Consider the following 24,203-nt stretch of genomic DNA (forward strand, 5'->3'; position numbering starts at 1 on the left):
TAGAAAACAGAAGGAAAATGCATTAGCAAAGACAAAATAGCAGGACTGCATAGAGATGACAAGATTTGGTTGGAATCTGGGATGCATAATAGAAGAATAATAGTAAATCATGTAAGAAAGGAAGACCTAAAAATTATTGTGGAGAATGTAAATGTCAAGCTCAGGTGTTTGGACTTTATTGTTATAAATGGAAAGAAGTTTATGAAGGGAGTAACATAATGAAAACTGTTCTTCATAATTATTTAATCTGGCAGCAATGCGCAGGTTGGACTAGAAGGAGGTACAATAAAATTAAGGGTGTAGAAACATTGCAGGGTGCCTAGGTGGCTTGGTTGGTTAAGCGTCTGACTCTTGGTTTCATCTCGGGTCATGATCTCATGGTTTGTGAGTTCGAGTCCCATGAGGGGCTCTGTGCTAACAGTGTGGAGCCTGCTTGGGATTCTCTGTCTCCCTCTCTCTCTCTCTCTCTGCCCTTCCCCTGCTCACCATCTCTCTCAAAAAAATAAGTAAATAAACTTAAAAAAAAAGAGTATAGAAAGATTAGTTAGAAGACTTGGAATAGCGTGTCAGAATTGATGATAGCCTTAATGGGAATGGGAAAGAATACGAGATGCTGAAGAAGCAGATATGACAGGACCTGATTAGAGAGACGCAAAGACAATGAAAGTTTTTAGCTGTTTACAGTATGTAACAATAGTGATGCCATTAACAGAGATGAGAAACATCATAGGGAGAGCAGATTTTCAGATTCTATTTTGGAAATAACAATGTCCTTAAGGTGCTTAAAGACATATTTGCATAAAGGTTCAGCAAGAAACTAGAAATGTTAAGTTTGGAACTCAAGAGAGAGGCTAAAGATGACCTCACTCAGAATAATTATAAGCTATTTAAGGGCAAAAATCTGTGTTTATAATATCTTTTTTTCTGAGGCTAAGCATAGTATCGGGCATGCAGCAGGTGTTCAACAAACGATGAATTTAACTGAATTTGGAAATCATACAAACACAAATGTTAAGGCAGATGAAAGCATGAAGGAGAGAATATAGAAATGAGTAGATGATAAAATCTAAAGGCCTACAAAAGAAGTTAGAGAGAGAGCAACAGAGAAGCTAAAAGGAATAGAAAAAAAAAGAGTCACGGTAGTACAATATCATAGAGGTTTAGGGAGATGAAAGATTCAGAAGGAAGAGAATAATCATCAGTGTCAAATGCTGAAGGAGGTCAAGATAGCTAAGGACTAAGGGCTTCTAAATTTGATGATTATGTGGAATTTTGTGATTTATGAGAAAGCATTGCAGGACAACAATACTAACAAATCGGGAATATGAGAGGTCAAACTAAAAGGACAGCTATTTTCCAAGTGGAGATAATAAGTTCATCTATTAAAAAAATAAGATTATAGTCTAGGTTATGAAGAACTTTCTAAAGAGGTTTATTATCTTGGGCATCTCTTGTTGATTGTGTTATGGATGACCACAGGTAAAGAGCTTTATTTTGCTCTAATGTCTCAAATTGCTAATGCGAGGCTTCAGCATAGTGATACCAGCAATCTGTACCGTAGGGAAGCTTTTAGGTAAAATTAAACTACCTTTGGGAAAGTGTTCAAAATACTTTACCTATTTCCACCTCAGTGAGACATTTCTCAATCTTCTTAAGTATGTTGTTCATTTCATCTATCCTTGTCTGAAGTCTCTCCCTCTCATTCTAAAAATACAATATTACACTGTTAAGTTAAACCTCTAAACAAAACACTTTAACATTATAAATGGTTAAACTTACTGACCTACTGCTTTGTCTATACCATGAACAGGCAAATCTTGAAACGAAGGTCAAAGCTTCAAGTCTGGACTTAAGATGTTTTTAAAAAGCATACATAACAGGCGTGTCAAGGTGACTTGGTCGGTTAAGCATTCAACTTTGGCTCAATGATCTCATGGTTCATAAGTCTGAGCCCCACATCGGGCTCTCTGCTGTCAGCACAGAGCCCACTTTAGATCTTCTGTCACCCTCTCTCTCGGCCCCTCCCCTGCTCTCACATGCACTCTCTCAAAAATAATAAACATTAAAAAAAAAGGCATACATAACAGATTCATATAAACCCATTTTTTGTACTTTCCTTTATTCCAGCATTTCCATGTTAATATATATTACTTAAAAAAAAAAATTCTTTTTTAAATTAAAAAAAAATTTTTTTTAATGTTTATTTGAGAGAGAGAGAGACAGAGCATGAATGGGGGAGGGTCAGAGAGAGAGGGAGACACAGAATCCAAGGCAGGCTCCAGGCTCTGAGCTGTCAGCACAGAGCCTGACACGGGGCTCGAACTCACAGACTGTGAGATCATGACCTGAGCCGAAGTCGGAAGCTCAAATGACTGAGCCACCCAGGCGCCCCCTGAAAAAAATAATTCTTAAAAAAATGTTCTATGGTCAAATAAATATGGAAAACATTGAATAGAATTAAAGCATTTTTTGTTCTTTTTAGACTTAAAAAAAAAAAAAATTCTGAGTTTAGACTTTAATATGCTATTTTTTCTCCAAAGGAAGGATATGGCATGTGACATTTCTCAGAGTTATTTGCCAAATGAAAATTTTTTTATGAAGAGCCTTTCTTAAAGTATCATCATTTTGGGAAATGCTACTTTCAACATGCACACACAGGAGCACTGGTTGGCTCAGTCAGTAAAGTATGCAACTCTTGATCTAGGGGTCGTGAGTTCAAGCCCCACATTGGGCATAGAGCTTGCTTGCTTACTTACATACATACATATCTAAAAATAAACATGCACATACATTCATAGATGGGTATGGACTATGAGGAAGATAATACTACAGTACAGTCCTTAGCAATAGAAGATCAGAATCCTACATTGTTTTACCTCAACATTTGAGATGAGACATAGGCCCATATTAGTAAATATATTCTAGAATTACTCAGATTTCCCTTTTTTTTTTTTTAAGTAGGCTCCATGCCTAACGTGGGGCTTGAACTCATGACTCTGAGATTGAGAGTTGCATGCTCCACTGACTGAGCCAACCAGGTGCCTCTGGATTTCCCACTTTTGATAAATTGAACTCCACCTCTATGAACCATTGTAAATTTATGCCCAAGTCTCATTCACATGTCTCTCCGAAGAAACATTCTTCATATCCTACAACCACTATAAAGTAACTTTAATAGACCTTTCTTTCTATGCTGTTAGCTGTGTCAAATTACCTGAGCTGACTGTACCAGCTTGCTGTAGAGAGCCACTTTTCCTTGGTGAGTGAAGACTTTAGTCATCTTGGTAAAACGTGACTTTATTTTGTTCAGGTAAATTCCAAAGGCCTTCAGCTGCAAGAGAAAGTCAAAGGTTATAATGCCCTAAAACAAGTGAGTTAGAAAAGGCAAATGGTCTGGAAAGGCTGGATCAGCTGCTACGTGCTAAGCTTTGCCCATCCTACACTGATTCCTAAGGCAGGGCATTTCTCATTTGCAAATCTTAAAAAAAACAAAAAACAAAAACTCATTCATTCATTTAAATTAAGTAATCTCTGTGCCTAATGTGGGACTCAAACTCCTGACCCCAAGATCAAGAGTCATACGCTCCAAGAGTTGAGAGCCAGCCAGATGTCCCCTCATTTGCAAATTTAATCATATTTAATAGTTTAAGAACAGAACCAATGATTTCAGTTTTAATTCCTGCTTAAAAAAATTTTTTTTATGTTTATTTATATTTGAGAGAGAGAGAGACAGAGCACAAGTGGTGGAGGGGCAGAGAGACAGAGACAGAATCCGAAACAGGCTCCAGGCTCTGAGATGCGAGCAGTCAGCACAGAGGCTGACACGGGTCTTGAACTCACAAGCAGTGAGATCATGACCTGAGCCGGAGTCGGATGCTCAAATGACTGAGCCACCCAGGCACCCCTAATTCCTGTTTTTCATTCATTTATTCATATTACAAGTTAGAAAATAACAGGTTCTTAGTTAATTTAAAAAACTCTTTTAATATATTAGAGCACATATAAAATGTGTTGCTTATTATTTAACCAATTAAAGTAAATCTTTTCCTCATCTAAATCTAAGTGAAAGGAAAACAAGCAGGAGGAAATTCTAAATAAACTTCAAATATATTTCCTATTATTAAATTAGTCATTTCAGGTTTGAAAAATTATATATTAACAATTACTCATATATAATTAAATTAAAACCTTGATAACATATTATACCTGAGAAGTTAAAGAACTCATCACTAATTACCATGTAACAGTTACTTATTTCACAATAAACTGTGTTCAAAATGTGTATACTGATTCCCATTCAGAAAATGAGACAAAAATACCTCCTCATCAGAGCAGTGTCTCATTTTTTCCCACAGGTTCCTATTTACATCAGTCAACAGTTTATCCTGGTTCAGTGCAGATAGCTTTAATCTAAAATATAGAAAAGTTAATTAGCTCAGGGTTCAGAAGTCAGCTAGAATGAATCAACACAGATTTACAGGAATAATTAATTTGATTCTTCCTAATTCTTTTCTACCTTAAAAAAAAAGGGGCATTTACTCAAGAACAGTGGTCAGCTTCATTATTTCAACACTTGTAGAACAGTTCAAGAATGCTATGAATCATAAAAACTTCTCACAAACATTATTCTCAAGCAACTTGGTCTAACATGAAAACATGTTGCTTTTAAAGAACCTTTAAGGCCTATCAATGCGTAATTATTGTCAAGTTGTAGCTATTATTTTAAGTAAAAGTTCCCATTCAGCTCAGTCTTATCTCACCTTTATAGTATAGCATTTGTAAAAGTAGCAAAGTTACATATTAGTCTCTTGTTAGTAAGTAGAATACATTTCTATCAGAGTTAGAATATATTATATACAGGAGTATAGGTGTAAAATCAGATAGTAGAGCACATCTAAACATACTGCACATTGTATGCAAGATCTTATTTTATTCAAAATAAAACATTCTCAGACAAATCTGAGGCACTCAACTCTTTTAAAAAACATGAAGATAAGAAACTTTCTCTCTTGTTCAGTGATGAACACCAATACTTTTTCTTTTTTTTAAAAAAAAAAATTTTTTTTTTAACGTTTATTTTTGAGACAGGGAGAGACAGCATGAACGGGGGAGGGTCAGAGAGAGAGGGAGACACAGAATCAGAAACAGGCTCCAGGCTCTGAGCTGTCAGCACAGAGCCTGATGCGGGGCTCGAACTCACGGACCGCGAGATCATGACCTGAGCCGAAGTCGGACGCTTAACCGACTGAGCCACCCAGGCGCCCCTCTTTTTTTAAATTTTAAGGAGGTTTCACACCTAGTGTGGAGCCCAATGTGGGGCTTGAACTCATCACCCTGAGATCAAGACCTGAGCTGAGACCAAGAGTTGGTCGGATACTACCTGACTGAGCTACACAAGTGCCCCGAACCTTAGTACTTAGTATAGTGCCTGGCAGATAGTAAGTGTTCAATATATAGTTGAATGAAAAAACAGGATCAGGCAAATCTGTGGTGTTATAATTTAATAGCATCTTAAGTTTCTAGTTTTAAAACTACATAATTTTTTTTAAATGATTAAAAAAATTTTTTTAAATAAATATGTATTTTTGAGAGAGACAGAGCACAAATGGGGGAGGGGCAGAGAGAGAGGGAGACACAGAATCTGAAGCAGGCTCCAGGCTCTAAGCTGTCAGCAGAGCCCGATGGCCCAATGTGGGGCTTGAACTCATGAACTGCAAGATCATCTGAGCTGAAGCTGGACAAGTTGGACGCTTAACCGACTGAGCCACCCAGGTGCCACTAAAAATTATTTTCTTTTCTGCTTGTTAAATTGGTTCAAAAAATTTAAAAAAAAATTTTTTTTTAAACGTTTATTCATTGTTGAGAGACAGAGAGACACAGAGCACGAGCAGGGGAGGGGTAGAGAGAGGGGAGACACAGAATCTGAAGCAGGCTCCAGGCTCCGAGCTGTCAGCACAGAGCCTGACGCAGGGCTTGAATCCACGAACCATGAGATCATGACCTGAGCTGAAGTCAGTTGCCCAACCGACTGAGCCACCCAGGCGCCCCAGATTGGTTCAAATTTAATTGGATAGTTCTAGATAACTAGGATATAAATATATTTTGGATTGTAAGTCCTAATTTACCTGAGGGAATCTAGATATACCTAATTTATAAATTATTGTGCTGCATCTACATACACCAAAGCACTGAGCAACAGTCTAATACCATGTTCTTTCATAATGCAAATCAAGGGCAAATGAGATAAAATTATAAACCCAAAGTCAATCTTGATTTCAGGCACTCTATATAAATCTCTAAAGGGTACTATCTATCTTCTTTTTTGAAGATGTTTTTTTGCAATCAATTTATGATATCATAATCTAATAATTAATGTTTATTGAGGATGTACTTTTTGCTAAGAATGGCATCAAGACATTTTATATACATTATTTCCTCTGCTCATTTCTGCCTGTTGCGTATGTATCGTTATCCCTAATTTATGGATGTGGAAATGATGGTTAAATGACACATAAAGTTACACAGCTAGTGCTGTAGCCAGGATTGAGCTTTAATCTGTCTGACTACAAAGCTGACTCTTTCCTATATACCATATCACACTGCCAGTTAATGCCATGAACTTTTTCCTGTGCCAGTGTTATTCTAATCAAAACCTTATCACACAGATTATTCACGCATCCAATGAAACACACACAAAAACGAAAACTTTCATACTCTTCAATCTTTTGGCGAAGAGCCTCACAATCTTCTCTATAAATCTGTATCTTGGGTCGGTAAACATATTGACTTAACATCACGTCTTCTGGAGTAGGTGGTGTGTTTACAGTAAACTGGAAAAAAAAGAAAATCAGTCCCTCAAAACTGGTAGTTTGAAGACAAAACCATGTTTAAAAACTGTTTCACATTTCAGAGTGCTTATTTTAAAAAGTCATAAAAGAAAAATTTGATTACCTTATGAAATTGATACACCCAATAATCTAGTAGTTGGAATTTGAATTCAAGTCTCTGACGTCAAAGTCCATTTCCTACATTTGTTTAGTGGATGTTCCATTCACATGCGAGTCAAAGTGGTTTGAAAACGGTTATGTGTTTTTTTAAGAAAATCAGTACCTAAAAGTTCAAACTTATCAGGAACTCTTCCATTAAAAGAAAGAAAAAAGATGCCAGTTTCCCAGATTTTTCTTTTCAACGCCCATTCTCTAGCTCTAATCCATACTTGTGTCTCAGTTTAGATTCAAAATTTTCTGGCATATATAAAATAAGGTAGTAAAAATATGGTTATTTTAAAAAACGTTTTATAGCTCTAATCCAATGATTTTTTTTTTAAGATTTTATTTTTGGGGCACCCGGGTGGCTCAGTCAGTTAAGCATCTGACTCTGGCTATTAGCTCAGGTCATGATCTTGCAGTTTGTGGGTTCAAGCCCCGCGTCAGGCTTTGTGCTAGCAGTGTGGAGCTTGCTTGTAATTCTCTCTTCCTCTCTCTCTCTCTGCCCTTCATGTTCTCTCTCTCTCTCAGAATAAATAAATAAATAAATAAATAAAAAAAGATTTTATTTTTATTAAAAAAAATTTTTTTTTTTTTTGAGAGTCAGAGAGACAGAGTTTGAGTGGGGATGGGGCAGAGAAAGAGGGAGACACAGAATCCAAAGCAGGCTCCAGGCTCTGAGGTGTCAGCACAGAGCCTGATGCAGGGCTTGAACTCATATACCTTGAGATCATGACCTGAGCTGAAGTTGGATGCTTAACTGACTAAGCCACCCAAGCACCCATATCTTTATTTTTTAAATGTTTATTTATTTTTGAGAGAGAAGGAGGGCATGAACGGGGGAGGTGCAGAGAGAGAGAGGGGGACAGAGGAGCTGAAGTGCACTCTGCACTGACAGCTGTGAGACTGATGTGGAGCTTGAACTCACAAACCATGAGTTCATGACCTGAGCTGAAGTCAGATGCTCAACTGACTAAGCCACCCAGCTGCCTCAATTTTACTTTTAATCTCTACATTGAACATGGGGCTCAAACTCAGAACCTGATATCAAGAGTCATTTGACCTTCCAACAGAGCCAGCCAGGCATCCCAAATCCAATGACTTTTTGATGTCCTTGATGCAGTAATGGAAAAACCAAGTCAGCTCCTTACATCACATTACATATAAAAACCAAACAAAATCCCACAACTGCCCATTATTCATAGGCAGTATGGCACAGAATAAGTCATTTTACCACTCTAAGAGTTGGTCTCCTCATCTATAAAATGGGCACAATATTGACCAGCCTCTCAAGATTATGGTAAAAGGTTTTTTTTTAAAGGTTACTCAAGTCCAGAGCCTGATAAAGTGTTCTAACAAAATGTTAGCTTCTTCTCACTTTCTACTTTTATTTGATAAATTAAAAAGAACTGAATGAGGTTTTAATCTCTCTTCTCTGTCTCTAACAGATCTTCTAGCAGATACTAGAAGTATTTACTAGAAAGTATAAAATAAAATATAAAAGTACTAAGTAAAGTACTTATAAAGTATAAAAAATGCTAAGATCAATTATAACTGAAGTTGATTCTCTTTCTTAAAGGTATATTTAAGGCTAGATTTATAAATAAAAATCAAAGCTCCATACACTGGCTCAAAAAGAAATGGCAACACTAGAACACAGATTATGGGTTTTTTTTGTTGTTTTTTTTGTTTTTTGTTTTAATTTGGAAGAAAGAGAGAGAGGTAGGGGGAGGGGGCAGAGGGAGAGAAAGAGAATCCCAAGCAGGCTCCATGCTCAGCACAGAGCTTGATGGACACAGGGCTTCACCCCACAGCCCCAGGATCTTGACCTGAACTGAAATTATGAGTCATATGCTCAACTGACTGAACCACCCAGGTGCTCCCCAGATTGTGCTTTTTTTAATTTACATTTTTGTTTCGAGAGTGACAGAGAGAGCATGAGTAGGGGAGGGGAAGAATGAGAGGAGACAGAAAGAATCCCAAGCAGGTTCTGAGCTGCAAGTGCAGAGCCCAATGAGGGGCTCCACCTCACAAAACTGTGAGATCATGACCTGAGCTGAAATCAAGAGTCAGATGCTTAAGCAACTGAGGCACACCCAGACTGTGGTTTTAAAGCAAGGATTTTTCACTCAAAGAAATCAGGCCTCCTTGGGAAAATGGCTAAATGCCTTCATATAGGAGTCAAATGCTTGGGTAAAGGAATATTTCTTTTTATAGAAGTATTTGGACAATAAATGAAAAATAAATGATAGAATTAGTTTACAACTACTACTTTACAACTCCTAATTACTAGATCTAGATAATGATCATTAATGGCTGCCTATTCATCATCATCACACATTATTTCCTGATGGAAGAAGGACTATAAAGTGAACTTGAAAAAAACTCTGAATCTGATAAAGCTTCTGCCACTTTACAAAAAATACAAAGGATAGATAAAAGTTGGGTGTGCACAACTGGCAAAATCCATTTAGTGGTAAACTCTACAAAAAAAAAAAAAAAATAATAATAATAATAAACCTGGTTTCTTCACTAAAAAGAAAAAAAAAAAGGAGACAGAGATGGAATGGGACCTTACAGTTTAGGAGATGACTAAAGATATCAACCAATTATATTATTTTGACCTCATTTGGGTCTCAATTTAGTAAACTGGAAGGAAGATAATGCTGAAGACAATGAGGAAAAGAAAAATACTGATTGAATAATCATTTTAAGGTATGATTATTATGTTTGGATATGTTTTTAAAATATGAGTCTTCATCTTTTTAGGGATATGTATTGAAAACCAGATAAATTGATGATGCCTGGAATTTGCTTCAAAATAACAGGAAGGAGGCAGGGAAATGCAGAGACAAAACAAGAGTTGATAAATTTTGAAGTTTGGTGATGTATACATGGGGAGATCATTGAACTATTCTCTATTTTTGTCTATGTTTGACATTTCCTATAATAATAAAAGTCTCTTTACAAAGGGTAGGGTTCCTCCTGAACCTTCATAACCACCAGTGAAACACAGGGCCATGTTCCTAGAGATTCATCAGGAGTACAAGTGTCAATGGGTACCAGGCTCATGCACTGTGGGTACATATGGGCTGCAACTGTCCATGCCATATGCACAGTTGGGTTAATTTGCTACACCGTGAACCCAGGACTATGTACACCAGCAACCCTCCTCCCCTGACTTATCTATTTTGATTAAGTACCCAATTTATGCACAATCAGCTCTTGGCTATTTCAGGCCTGGCAGGGGTACCTGCAATAGTTCCTTGATATCCCTGAGGAGGGTGTGAATTATAGTACTTCTGCCTGAGGCACTCCCTGCACATAATGAGCATCAGGGGACACTACAAAAGCACCATTTGCTGGTGATGCCTTCTGAGCTCCTGTAACTGCAAACACATATGGGAGCTGTATATGTGTCTATAAGGGGTAGCACACACTTCCCCACTTGCCTCAAGAACATTCTCCTCAGGGGTGCCTGGCTGGCTCAGTTGGTAGATCATGTGACTTTTTTAAATGTAATCTCTACACCCAACGTTAGGCTTGAACTCACGGCCCCAAGATCAAGAGCTGGATGCTCTGACTGAGCCAGCCAGGCATCTTGAGCATGTGACTCCTGATCTTGGGGCTGTGAGTTCAAGCCCCATGTTGGGTGTAGAGCTTACTTTAAAAAAACAAAAAAAGAGAAAGAAAAGAAAAAGGAAGGAGAAAAAAAAACACTTTCCTCGGTTCCACCCTAAAATAGACTCATAGTTATCCAAGTCCTGGATCAGACGCCCATAGCTGTGAACTTCATTTTCAATGGTCCATATGTACCTCTTTGGCTTGTCCCTACTTTGGAATTTTAAATTTCTTTCCTGGATAGCATAAACTCTCTTTCCATCTCTATGGGTTTGTTACCAGATCTATTTCCCTAACACTGATCCTCCTGACCTCTGCAAGGCCTGAGAGGAAAGGGGAAGATTCAGACCTTAAGGGTAGCTAACCTAAGGGTTAGCTCCTTAAGTGTCCTCTTCTTCACCTCTTCTGCCAGCAGCGTCTCTGCTCGTATAGTTCCCTCCCCTCTGCTTTCTCCTAGTCCCCTGGTACTCTTTCTGCTTTTCCTAAGAAGTTGTAGACTCTGGATCCACATCTAGGCAGCTTTCTACTCCACATCTACAGGTGAAACAAGAGGATTCTAGTGGGAATCTAGTGGATAGCTATAGTGATAAGAATAATGAGGTTGGGGACACAAAAGATGTGTGCCCATTTTCTCACTTTCCATCTTTGATTCACACTTCACATTTAGATATACAATTCTCCTGGAATTGATTGCTTTCTAAACAGCTTTATTAAAGTTTAATTCACATACCATATAATTCATACATTTAAGTATACAATTAAATAATTTTTTAATGTTTATTCACAGGGTTGTGCAATCATCAACCACAATCTAATTTAAAGCATTTTCATCCCCCTGTAAGAAACCCTGTGCCCATTAGGTGTCACTCTGCATTCTCTTCCACCCCCATTCCAGCCCCAAAAAACCACTAAGTTCACATTTTGGCTATTATGAATAGTGCTCATGTACAAGTTTTGTGTGGATGTATATATCCAGTTCTCTTGGGAATATACTTAGAAGTGGAATTGCTGAATCTTATAATAGTTCTATGTTTAACTTTTTGAGAAAATGCCAAACTGTTTTCCAAAGTGGCTGTACCATTTTACATTCCCACCAGCAATGTATGAAAGAAAATTCTAATTTCTCTACATCCTTGCCAATAGTTTATTTTCTATCTTTTTGATTACAGCCATCATAGTAGTTGTGAAGTGGTAACTCATTTCTGTTTTAACTTGCATTTCCTTAATGACTAATGATGCTGAACATGTTTTCTTCTACTCGTGGGCCTTTTGTATATGTTCTTCAGACAAATGTTTATTCACATCCCTTTGACTACTTTCTTTTTTTTAAGTTTTTACTTATTTGTTTATATTTGAGACAGTGAAAGTGCAAGCAGGAAAGGGGCGGAGAGAAGAAGAGACAAAATCCCAAGCAGGCTCTGTGCTGTCAGCACAGAACCCAACACAGGGCTTGAACTCAGGAACCATGAAGTCATGACCTGAGCCAGCATCAAGAGTCAGACGCTCAACCGACTGAGCCACCCAGGCATCCCTAGATTCTCTTGACTGTTTTTTAATTAGGTTGTCTTTTTATTATTGAGTTGAAAAAGTTCTTTATATATTCTAGATACAAGTCCTTTATAAATGTAGGATTTGCCAATGTTTTCTCCCATTCTGTGGGTTGTCTTTTCACTTTCTTGATGGTATCACTTGTGGCACAAACGTTTTTTTTTTTTTTTTTTTTTTTTCAACGTTTATTTATTTTTGGGACAGAGAGAGACACAGCATGAACGGGGGAAGGGCAGAGAGAGAGGGAGACACAGAATCGGAAACAGGCTCCAGGCTCTGAGCCATCAGCCCAGAGCCCGACGCGGGGCTCGAACTCACGGACCGCGAGATCGTGACCTGGCTGAAGTCGGACGCTTAACCGACTGCGCCACCCAGGCGCCCCTCTTTTTTTTTTTTTTAAGTTTACTTATTTTGAGAGAGACAGAGACAGTGCAAGTGGGGGAGGGGCAGAGAGGGAGAGAGAATCCCAAGCAGGCTTTGTGCTGCCGGCGCAGAGCCTGATATGTGGCTGGAATGCACAAAGCCGCGAGATCATGACACAAGCCAAAACCGACTCTTACCCGACTGCGCCACCCAGGCACCTTTTAGACTTGATTTTGGCATCTTTCTCATAAACCAAATGTCCACAGATGTGTAGGTTCATTCATCCTTCTGTCCCTCCTTTCTTCTTCCTTCCCTCTCTCCCTTCATTATTTAAAACAAAAACTTTATTTATTTTTATTTATTTAAAAGTTTATTTATTTTGAGAGAGAGACAGAGCATGAGCAGGGGAGGGGCAGAGAGAGGGAATCCCAAGCAGGCTCCATGCTGTCAGCATACAGCCCGATGAGGGGCTCAAACTCACGAACCATGAGATCATGACTTTAGCTGAAATCAAGTCAGATGTTCAACCGACTGAGCCACCTAGGTGCCCCAACAAAAACTTTTTTAAAAGCTCTATGCCCAGTGTGGGACTTCAAGAGTCATATCCTCTACTGACTAAATCAGCCAGGTGCCCCTGTGTAGGTTCATTCTTTAAAAGCTAGATAGACTGGGGCGCCTGGGTGGCGCAGTCGGTTAAGCGTCCGACTTCAGCCAGGTCACGATCTCGTGGTCCGTGAGTTCGAGCCCCGCGTCGGGCTCTGGGCTGATGGCTCAGAGCCTGGAGCCTGTTTCCGATTCTGTGTCTCCCTCTCTCTCTGCCCCTCCCCCGTTCATGCTCTGTCTCTCTCTGTCCCAAAAATAAATAAACGCTGAAAAAAAATAAAAAATAAAAAAAATAAAAGCTAGATAGAACTCATCTGGTTCTAGTGACAATTTTAGTGGTAAGTTATAAAATAAAATTTTCGATGAGAATGAAAGTTTTCCATGTCTTAGGTTAATTTCGGTAATTTATATCTTGCTAAAAAATCATCTGGGGGCACCTGGGTGGCTCAGTCGGTTGAGCGTCCAACTTCGGCTCAGGTCATGATGTCACCACTTGTGAGTTTGAGCCCTGCATCAGGCTCTGTGCTGACAGCTCAGGGCCTGGAGCCTGCTTTGGATTCTGTGTCTCCCTCTCTCTCTGCCCCTCCCCAAATCACGCTCTGTCTATCTCTGTCTCTCAAAAATAAATAAACATTAAAAAAAATCATCTGGGTCTTAAAATTTGTTGTCAGAGTTGATGGATTTAAAAAAATCATTTTAATCTCTGGACAGGTCTTCTTTCTCAACCATCTATATTTTAGCTTTCTCTTTTTCTTTCTTTCTTTTTTTTAAATGTTTATTTACTTATTTTGAGAGAGTGCATGCACTCATGCACGCACAAGCAGGGGAGGGTCAGAGAGAGAGAGAGAGAGAGAGAGAGAGAGAGAGAGAGAGAGAGAGAATCCCAAGCGGACTTTGGCTGTCAGCACAGAGCCCAATTGTGGGACTCTATCGCATGAACTGTGAGATCATGACCTGATGACCTGAGCTGAAATCAAGAGTTGGATTCTTAACTGACCAAGCCACCCAGGTGCTCATGTCTTTTTTTCTTTTTTTTTTTTAATTTTTTTTTTTTTTTCCCAACGTTTTTATTTATTTTTGGGACAGAGACAGAGCATGAATGGGGGAGGGGCAGAGAGAGAGGAAGACACAGAATCGGAAACAGGCTCCAGGCTCCGAGCCATCAGCCCAGAGCCCGACGTGGGGCTCAAACTCACGGACCGTGAGATCGTGACCTGGCTGAAGTCGGACGCTTAACCTACTGCGCCACCCAGGCGCCCCATGTCTTTTTTTCTTAATTAGGCTCTTCAAGGGTTTTCTTATTTTATTGTTTTTTCAAAGTACCAGTTTTTGGATTTGCTAATCTTTCTACTAATTTTGGTTTCCTGTCTCATTAGCTTTTACCATTTATTTGCATTAATTCTGTCTTCATGTCTTTTTTATGGATATTATTTTATGGTTCATTTTCCGATTTCTTTTTTTTTTCCTTTTTTTATTTTTTTTATTTTTTTAATGTTTATTTATTTTTGAGACAGAGAGAGACAGAGCATGAACAGGGGAGGGTCAGAGAGAGAGAGAGAGAGAGACACAGAATCTGAAGCAGGCTCCAGGCTCTGAACTGTCAGCACAGAGCCTGACGCAGGGCTCGAACTCACAGACCGTGACATCACGACCTGAGCTGAAGTCCGACGCTTAACCGACTGAGCCACCCAGGCGCCCCTCTTTTTTTTTTTCAATATTTATTTTTGAGAGAGTTTGTGAGTGCATGGTGTATACGCATGCATGAGTGGGGCAGAGGCAGAGAGGAGGACAGAGGATCCAAAGCAGGCTCCATGCTGACAGCACAGATCCCGATGCGGGGCTTGAACTCATGAACCATGAGATCATGACCTGAGCTGAAATCAAGAGTCAGACGCTTAACCAAATGGGCCACCCAGACGCCCCTCATTTTCCAATTTCTTAAAGTGAGCATTAAAAATTCCTTTATTTAGGTTCTCTTCTATAATAACAATGATATCTAATACTTTCAATTTTCTGTTAAGTATAAGTTTTGCTGTATTTCACATAGATTTGTATTAAATATTCTCCTTCACTGTGCTTTCTTAATGGTCTTGATTCCCTCTCTGATCTCACAGTTATCTACAAGTGTATTTCTCAATTTCCAAGAAGGTTAAGAATGTTTTAGTCCTTTTATTAGTTCTAATTTTATTGGATTAAGATCAGGTAATATTGTCCGTAAAATCTCCATTTTTTTTTCAGTCTGTTAATACTTTCTTTGTGGTCAAGGGCATAACTAATTTTTATAAATGTTCGACAGACTTAAGAGAAAAAAATATTCCTATTAAATTTTTCTATTAATCTTTTAAATTGAGTTTGTTGATTATATAATTCAAACATTGTATAATCTTACATAATTTTGATTTTGAAAAATGTTTATTAAAAATTTTTTATACTTGGATTTTTATAATAGTGTGAAAAAGTATATGTTCAAGAAAAAGGATCAAAGACAAAATACATAGCAAGGAATGAGAAAAAATAAAATTTCACCTTATCAAAATCTATGACACTACAAAAAATCAATTTTTATGCTAAGCACAATATACCTACTATAGAAAAACTTTCTGCAGGAAAATATGCTTCCTTAGATTCTTTTTCTGTTTTTGTATAAACACACATTTTGATGCAGTCTAATAAACAAGTACAATACATTTTGACTGAGATAACTATTTTGTCAAGAAATTGCACTTACTCTGGTTGGGAGATTGCTCTGTCGGGGTTTCTGTATCAAAATGTGGACCTGAAGAAGTATAAAGAACTCCTTTATTGTAATTTTCCCATCTTTGAGTTTCTGAGGAAAGAAAAAAAGTTTGCACAACTATTCAAAGTGAGTTCTTTTTGACTATAACACCCTACTTTGTTTCTAAATAGCTTACAGTATATTTGTGGAAATATCTAAATATCTGTAAAGCTATACATGAAAAGATTTTATCTAATAGTATTTCTTAATGTTATTCAGTAACAATAGAATTAAGAACAAATTATAAAACATAGGTCTTCTAATTGTGATTTCTACTCCATATGACTAATGAACATGCTGGGTCCTTAATAAAAAACACTTGTTTTCTGTATAGTTGAAATATTTCATAATTAAAAAAACATTTTTTTAAGTTTCTTTTTTTTGAGAGAGAAAGAGTGAGCAGGGGAGGGGCAGAGAGAGAGAGAGAGAGAGAGAGAGAGAGAGAGAGAGCTGATCAGCCTGGGGCTTGATCTCTTGAACTGTGAGATCATGACCTGAGCCGAAATCAAAGACTTGGGACACTTAACCGATTGAGCCACCCAAGCTCCCCTAAAAAAATTTAAAAACAAAAAGAGGAAAACAGTTGCAACAGAAACATAAGTATTTTAACATACCTCCTTCAAGCTCTCTTCACAAATAGTGTCTCTGAGGAACTGTGATTCCATTTGACTATTGTGGTGTGCTAGAGGTAAAGCAAATTCAGGAGATGAACATGTCAAAACTGAATTGTAAGCTTAATTTTAACCATCATTCAGGTTTATATGTGTGGTTCATTCCATTGAAGATATCTGCTAGGATCTTTGGGGGAAGAGAGTCATTTATAGTGCAAAGTATATCACAATTTTAAGGCCCCATTCAATGTTTCTCTTACCGTTTATAGTCTATCACTTCTCAATTTATTAAAATTACTAAGAATTAAAAAGAGACTAAATATTTTACTTATCAATTAGCTATAACTCCCAAAAAGCTTAAATAAATTTTAAATATCTCCTAAACTGAAATACATTTATTATTAGTCAAGTAAGCAGATGACTTCTATTATTTAGCCTTCATGAAGATCTTACTGCTGAAGTCCAGAGAAGTCCCATCGGCCTTGATCGAATCCAGAGAACTGCTGCAACTACATGGTGTCCTGCTTAGGCTCTTTATTAATACACTGTTAGCATTTTTATCTATATCGCCTTCAGCATGGTGATCAAAAATCTGAAATTATCAATTAAGGAACATCATCAGCATGAAGTTAGGACTCTGTATACCTATAAATAACTAAATGTTTGTTAAATGCTAACAAATACTACTTCTTAACATAAAACTTATCTATAATTTATATGAAATACCTCAGTAACAAATTAGAATAAGTAATAAGCAACTTATTAAACCTTTAAAGTAATTTATTTAAGAATATATAGAAATCACCTTGTGCATTATACCGCATAAGCAAATGGTTTCTCAGATGTGTCTAAGTTAAAGACAGATCCAATGAGCTGACAAATGTTGACCTATCCAATTATTTAACTACTAGCCACCAGGGTCAGGGCTACCACGCTGAAATAAACCAGCATAGAAAACTGGCTATACATAGTGGCTCTGGCTAGAGCACAAAGAAACTTACTTCCAGGCTTTAGTACTTCTTTCCCCAGGTGACCAACATTCCTTTGGCTGATGTCAAATAAGGGATGTGGTCTTGCTTTTACCATTTTAGCCATTTGACTTTACAGGCTTAAACGCCATTTTCACCTACTACTTACATAAATTTTGAAGACAACATGTTCTTGGTCTAAATGTTAGAATGTAATCTCCATGAGAACTGATTTTCTTTTCTGCAAATTCTCATTGATTCATTCCCAGCTCCTAAACTATACCCAGGACACAGCAGATATTCACTATCTACTGAACAAAATACTACTAATTTTTGGGGCGCCTGGGTGGCTCAGTCAGTTGAGAGTCCGACTTCAGCTCAGGTCATGATCTCACAGCTCGTGGGTTCAAGCCCCGTATCAGGCTCTGTGCTGACAGCTCGGAGCCTGGAGCCTGCTTTGGACTCTGTGTCTCCCTCTCTCTCTGCCCCTAACCCAATTGCATTCTGTCTCTGTCTCTTTCAAAAATAAATAAACATTAAAAAAATATTAATAATTTTTATGGAATCTTTTTAGTTTTAAATTTTCTATCACTGATACTACTTCAAAGCTTCATTTCCTCAGGACCTCATATTATAGAAGTACTAAAATAATTTTCTAAGCTCACGCACATATTTCTTAATAGCATTTAAACTCTGTCTTCTATCAATCTCTGATACTTTCTAATCTTTATTTCTCCACCTATACAACTCAATTTGAGTGATAGGTTCCATTCTCTCCAAGTTATCTAAATGAGTATTCCTTCAACTTCAAAAAAAAAAAAAAATCTATGACCTCTTTCATAAATTCAGAATCTCACTTCACCTTGAGATACTGGGCTTGACTTAGGCATTCTCTCATTCACTAAAGAAATGGACTCTCAGCTTTCACATATCTTCATTAGCCAAGAAAATTCAAGCAGGCTTTTCTTTACGCAGTTTGCATAACAAAAAGTTGTTTTGTTTTGTTTTTTACCCTCTAGATATTTAGAACACTAAAGATAACTTTTCAAACTACATACACCCTGCCTGGAGATTCTCATATGCAAACACACAATGACAAATTGCACAATTTCAGCATTAATTTTTATACTACTTCCCATTTCATTTTTTTGTGATTTGTCACTTCAAATTGTTAGTCAAATAATTTCTTAACATGCCACACACGATTATTTCCCCAGCCCTATAGTTGGAAATAATCAATTCCTACTCATCAACTTCTGCCTTAAAATTAAAATTCAAGGGCTGCCTGTGTGGCTCAGTCAGTTACTGACTAATGATTTCTGCTTAGGTCATGATCTCAGGGTCATGAGTTAGAGCCCTGAATTGGTGTGGAGGCTGCTTGGGATTCTCTCTTTGCCCCTCCCCTGCTCGTGCACGTGTTCTCTCTCTCTCTCAAAATAAATGAATACATATTAAAAAAAATAAATAACATTCCTTAGTTCAAGACAGAGCTTACCTCCTGATCTTGTGGAGTATCACTAAACCTAATCTCACTTTTTCTGATTTTTGTCTCATTCTGAATATCATCTTCTTCTTGTGTCCAGGTTCTTTTTTGGCTATTACTGGTTTCTCTTACATTATTTTCAGATGGTGAAATCTCTCTTTGATATGTCTCAATCAAAGACTTTTCCTCAGTTTCTATGATAATAGAGTCTGAGGAATTAATCTCACCAGGGTATATAGGAAGGTTTTCCTCATTTATATATTGAGATGGACTTAAGTTCAGCTTAGTTGCAACAAACTCAATGCTTGATTCCTTACTGAAGACTGGTTGAGTTTCTAAGTGACTTAAATCAGCTGTATCTCCTTGAATCTGCTTCAGGTCATCAATACCAGTGACACTACAATTTCTCTTATTTGGCAATCTGGGCAAAAATATTCCCAAAGAACGTCTCCTTACTTTATCTTTTACAACTGTGAGTGGTACAGAGACAGTTTCAGTTCCATTATGAGAAATTTTATTTTCTTTATCTCCATCATCTTCAACATTGCCGGACACTGTGTTAATATTATGTATTTCTGTAGCTTGCTCTATACTCATATGATTGTGTGCCTTATTTACCAATGCAAGTAATTGTTCTGGAGAAGGTGGTATATGAGCAGTTTGGAAATCTAAAAATTCTTCAGTTTTTCCATTCAAATTATTCAGATCTGATTTGACACTACTAAAACTTGCAGTATTAGATGCAATTTCAGGAGATGATGCTTCTCTAGAATTAGCATGAGTGTGAATAACTTGCTTAGTCAAGTCAGAGTTACTGTGGAAATCTGTATTGTATTTAGCTGCCTGAATATTTTTCCTCAGCTCTTTTTTACAGGCTATAGTATACTGTTGGGCATTATTGAGCATTTTGGACTCATTTGCACATGTGGGTACAGAAGAATTTCCCATAACAATATTTAAATCCTTATTTCCAGTGTTAGACAATACTGTTTCATCTTTATTCACAATTATTTGTCCTTGTTGAGATAATGGAGGTAGCTGGGTTGAGAGATGAGGCTTAGAAGCCACACAGACATCATCAACAAAGGTCATCTTTAAATTATGTTCTGCCTTATCAACAAAGCCCTCCATTTGATCCTTTGGGAGCTTAAAAGATACTCGCTTTGAATTAGGTTTAGTTACCTCCCCCAGATCTTGACTATATATTAAAGTTTGATTAGCTATCACATTTTGGGGCTCCTTAATCAGATCTTGATCTTTGAGCACTGTTATAGCACAGTCTAAGTGTCCTTTGGTAATGGTTTGAGTAACTTCTTCCTCTAACAAAGAACAAGAAGCAGAGAGAGGCAGTCCCTCAGATTTCAAGTAATATTCATTGGCTAAATTGTTTGCATAAACAAGATCGTTTTGCATTGGGCAATTACTGGCTTTCTCATCTTTATCATCTGAGGACATGACACTCCCCCCCAAACTGTCAAAATAGGAAATAGCATTTGGTAAACAGGAATAATTATCACTGGATCCACACATAGCAGTTGCATGACTGTTTGTAATATCCATGTTTCTTCTATCTGTACTATTTAACTGACAGCTTTCAGTTTTGGCTTTTTCCAATGTATAGGCCTGGTCTACAACTTTCCCCATGGCCTGTTCATCCACAGTGCTATTGAATTTGATAATTTCTAACTGACTTTGACCCCCAGACAATGTATTAATAGGAACAGAGGGTATCACATGATGCTTTTGCTCAGAGTAAACAATTTTGTTTTCTACAGCCAGTGCTTGTTTTTCAGTGAGTTCTTGAATAGAGTGACCATCATTATGAAAAGAAATACCCAAGGTTTTTCCTTTAGCTATTCCAAATTTAGGGCACTCTTGAAGAATTTCCTCTGTGGCTTGACAATCAATGAAAACAGTATGGGATTTGGTAACTTCCAGATCACAGTGATTATCTACAAACATTACAGTTTTGTCCATAGACCTAGTAGTTATTTTATCTGGTGAGACAGTTTCACATTCTAAGGCAGTTGTGTGACTTCTAGTCATCTCCATGTCATCCTGCCCACATGTATACAAAACAGTTTTAGAAGTTCCTGCCAAAGGCACCAAACAGGAATCCTCTCTATCTTCCAGGACACTTTTGTTACTTATTTTCACTGTACAACTCTGGGTGATATCCATACCATTTTTATCATTTTTGAAAAATGCAGTTTTGTCATTTTTAAGACTAAGGCTTTTCCTTCTCTGACTTTTGCGTGATATAGTATCATTCAGAAGTTCAGGCTTTGGTACATCTTTGTCATTTTTCCAAATGGTTGATTTAGGCACTTCCATGTTATCACCAGCTATAAATCCTACAGCTTTCTCTATAGGACCAATGTTAGGCCATTCTGTCAGTGGTGTTAGCTTGTTGACTTTTGCTGCTGAATGGTCACTTTCACCATTCTCTGGAAAGAAAACACTGTCCTCTGCAGAAGGAAATGTCACTCTTGGCTTTTCTGGGCTTTTTCTTTTGCATAGTTCAAAGTCAGGTCTGTCTGTAAACACAGTCCTATCCTTTGCTTGGTAGTCAATGAAAACAGTGTGGGACTTTGTCATTTCCAGTTCACTGTAATTATCTACAAACATTACAGTTTTGTCAACAGGCCTAGTGATTTCGTCCAGTGAGACAGTTTTACATTCTATAGCAGTTGTGTGACTTCTAGTAACCTCCATGTCATCTTGCCCACACGTATACAAAACAGTTTTAGAAGTTCCTGCCAAAGGCACCAAATGAAAATCTTGTTCATTTAATAAAGGTTTATGATTTATTTCCACTGTAAAACTCTTGGTGATATCCATATCATTCTCATCACCCTCTGAAAATACAATAGTCTCATCAACTTTTAGTCTGCCAACACTTTTCCTTCCACAAATTTTGACATCTTGCTTTTCATTCAGAAATCCAAGTTTCTGTATACTTTTGTCCTCCAACACATCTATGTTATCATTAGAAACAAATACTCCAATTTTCTCTGCAGGAGTTTTACTACATTTTTCAACTTTTACAGCTATCTGTTTGTTTACTGTTGTCAGCTGGCTGTTAGTATTTTCTAAATCAGTCTTACCCAATTCTTGTACCTCAGAAGGACCAAATCCAATGACAACAGTATGACTCTTGGTTAGATCCATATTTTGTTCTTCCTCTGAACAAATAATTGTCTTGTCATGAGAACAGTCAAGTGTGGGATTGCCTAAACTTTTCCTTAGTGGCTCAGGCAGTTTAGAATTCTGACCTGGTGCAGATTTCACTGTGTAACTGTTAACAGCAATATTATGATTCTTCATGGTAGACTGTCCTTCTAATACAGAAAATGACTCTGTGGTAGGAAATAAAGGTTGCTGACATAAAACTGTATTTCCACTATTTCCCAGTATTACTTGTTTCTCAAGATTTCCACCAGAGTATACCATATGGCTTGTTGCTGTGTCTTGATTAGCATCAGCTGAGTGACGAGAATCTTTGTCAAGATAGGGTGCAATCTTGAAAACTTGATCTTTGTCTTTGCCCCAGGTGTCATTTGGGGTGTTTTTAGCTATTTTGTCTGGCTGTTGGGATGGTTCCATATGACTTTTGGTCATTTCTTCCCATTCATTTGAAGAGCTTTTGCTTTGAGAGTGAAATTTACTGGTATTCTCAGATGTTAGATTGTAAGATGCAAGAGGAACTTGACTTCCTAGGTTAGTTGTGTGGCTTCTAGTCAAATCCATATCTTCATCTGTGAATATTTCAGTCTTTTTGTCAGTCAATGAAAAGGATAAAGAATTTGCCAGGCTCTGCTGTAATCTTCCCTTAAATTCATGAGGAACTGAGCTACAATTTATATTTATTTCCTCATCCTCTGACATGGTTTTGAGATTTTGGAGCATCATTTCTTTTTCAGATACTGGTGTGTCTGCTCTATGTATGTTTGTCTGATCTTGTTTAAAAATCTGATTATCTATTGCAACTGTATGACTCCTGGTAATGTCCATGCTATCCTCTCCTAAATAAACAGTTTTCTCTGTGACAATAGACATGGTATCTGGATTGGGATATATTTTAGAATAATTACTCTCATTCTTCAGTAAATTCTTCTCTTCTCTCATACCTGAGAGACCCTTGGTTAGTTCCATAGCATCATTACTGCTAGAATAGAAAAATGTTTTATGATCTTGAGTAGCTGGGCTCACACATATAGATTCTGGGATCATGGCCAATGTTCTGGCATCTTGGTTAGAAGTCTGTGTGACTATGTGAGTTTCTGTCTCTGTAATAGGACTTCTGATAGTATGTATTTCACCCTTAGGGTTGAAAGAAGGGTCTTGAAAAGCAGCATTCAGTTTATTCTTTAAGAATGTCTTCTTTCCTGGAGCTTTAGTTCCATAAGCTGTTGGAATATCCATCATGACATTCTGAGTTTGATTTTCTGTATTAGATAAATTATCTGCTGAGGGCAAATTCTGGATAGTGTGATTAACTGTCAAGTCCATAAAGTCATTGCCATAAATTGTAATATTATCACCTTTAAATTCCCTTAAGCTGGTCTCACTGGATGTGGGAACCAAAGTCTGAATATTGGCTGTATGACACTGGGTGAAATTCATCTCATCATCTTGTTCTCTAAAGATTCTAGTCATATTATTGCTGTTTTCATCTACCCTAAGAGATACATGCATTTGATGTACAGAAGAGGCCCTATTTGATTCTTTGGGATGAACAGATATCTCAAAATTTTCTTTATCCGGTCCTGTTAAAGCATTAGATTTTCCTGTTTTCAATCTTTTTATGAAGTCATTAAAATTTATTTTCTTTTCTGAAGAAGTGCTTTGATCCATGGAAAAATTTAATTCCTTTTTCATTCCTAAATCCTTAGTATGGAGCTTTAAGTTAGCCAGAAATGATGTGGTATCTATCTTAGTGGATTTTTCACTTTTGGTACAATCTAAAAGGCCTTTGGTAATCATCACAGTGTGACTTGTTGTTAGATCCATCTGGTTTTCATCTGAAAAGACGACTGTCCGGTCATGTGCATGTTTCTTTTCATGGCTGTGTTCTGCAACTGAAATCTATAATGAAAGCAAAATGTAGGAGATTAGATCAAATGCAAACTTTTAGAAACGTATTTTATAACATGTACTATATACAGAGTACTATATAAACAATCCTCAACGATGGTTTCATGATATACTGTTTGTCTGAATCAGTGACATGGTATGTAGCAT

At 37.4% G+C, this 24,203-nt stretch overlaps 1 protein-coding gene across 4 annotated transcripts in view; it reads right to left on the minus strand.

Annotated features, from left to right (window-relative positions):
• Positions 1-24,203, minus strand: part of KNL1 (kinetochore scaffold 1) — a 68,589-nt gene that overhangs the window by 11,073 nt on the left and 33,313 nt on the right. For all 4 annotated transcript variants that reach the window (XM_045450016.1, XM_045450019.1, XM_045450017.1 and 1 more), the window contains 8 exons: positions 18,972-24,047; positions 16,962-17,100; positions 16,512-16,579; positions 15,850-15,948; positions 6,715-6,830; positions 4,320-4,410; positions 3,215-3,331; positions 1,617-1,704 (listed from right to left, as the gene is read on the minus strand). In XM_045450016.1, coding sequence (XP_045305972.1) covers positions 1,617-1,704; positions 3,215-3,331; positions 4,320-4,410; positions 6,715-6,830; positions 15,850-15,948; positions 16,512-16,579; positions 16,962-17,100; positions 18,972-24,047 — 5,794 coding nt within the window. The remainder of the gene's footprint in view (positions 1-1,616; positions 1,705-3,214; positions 3,332-4,319; positions 4,411-6,714; positions 6,831-15,849; positions 15,949-16,511; positions 16,580-16,961; positions 17,101-18,971; positions 24,048-24,203) is intronic.

This window comes from Leopardus geoffroyi, chromosome B3, assembly GCF_018350155.1.
Source record: "Leopardus geoffroyi isolate Oge1 chromosome B3, O.geoffroyi_Oge1_pat1.0, whole genome shotgun sequence".
Classification (NCBI taxonomy): domain Eukaryota; kingdom Metazoa; phylum Chordata; class Mammalia; order Carnivora; family Felidae; genus Leopardus; species Leopardus geoffroyi.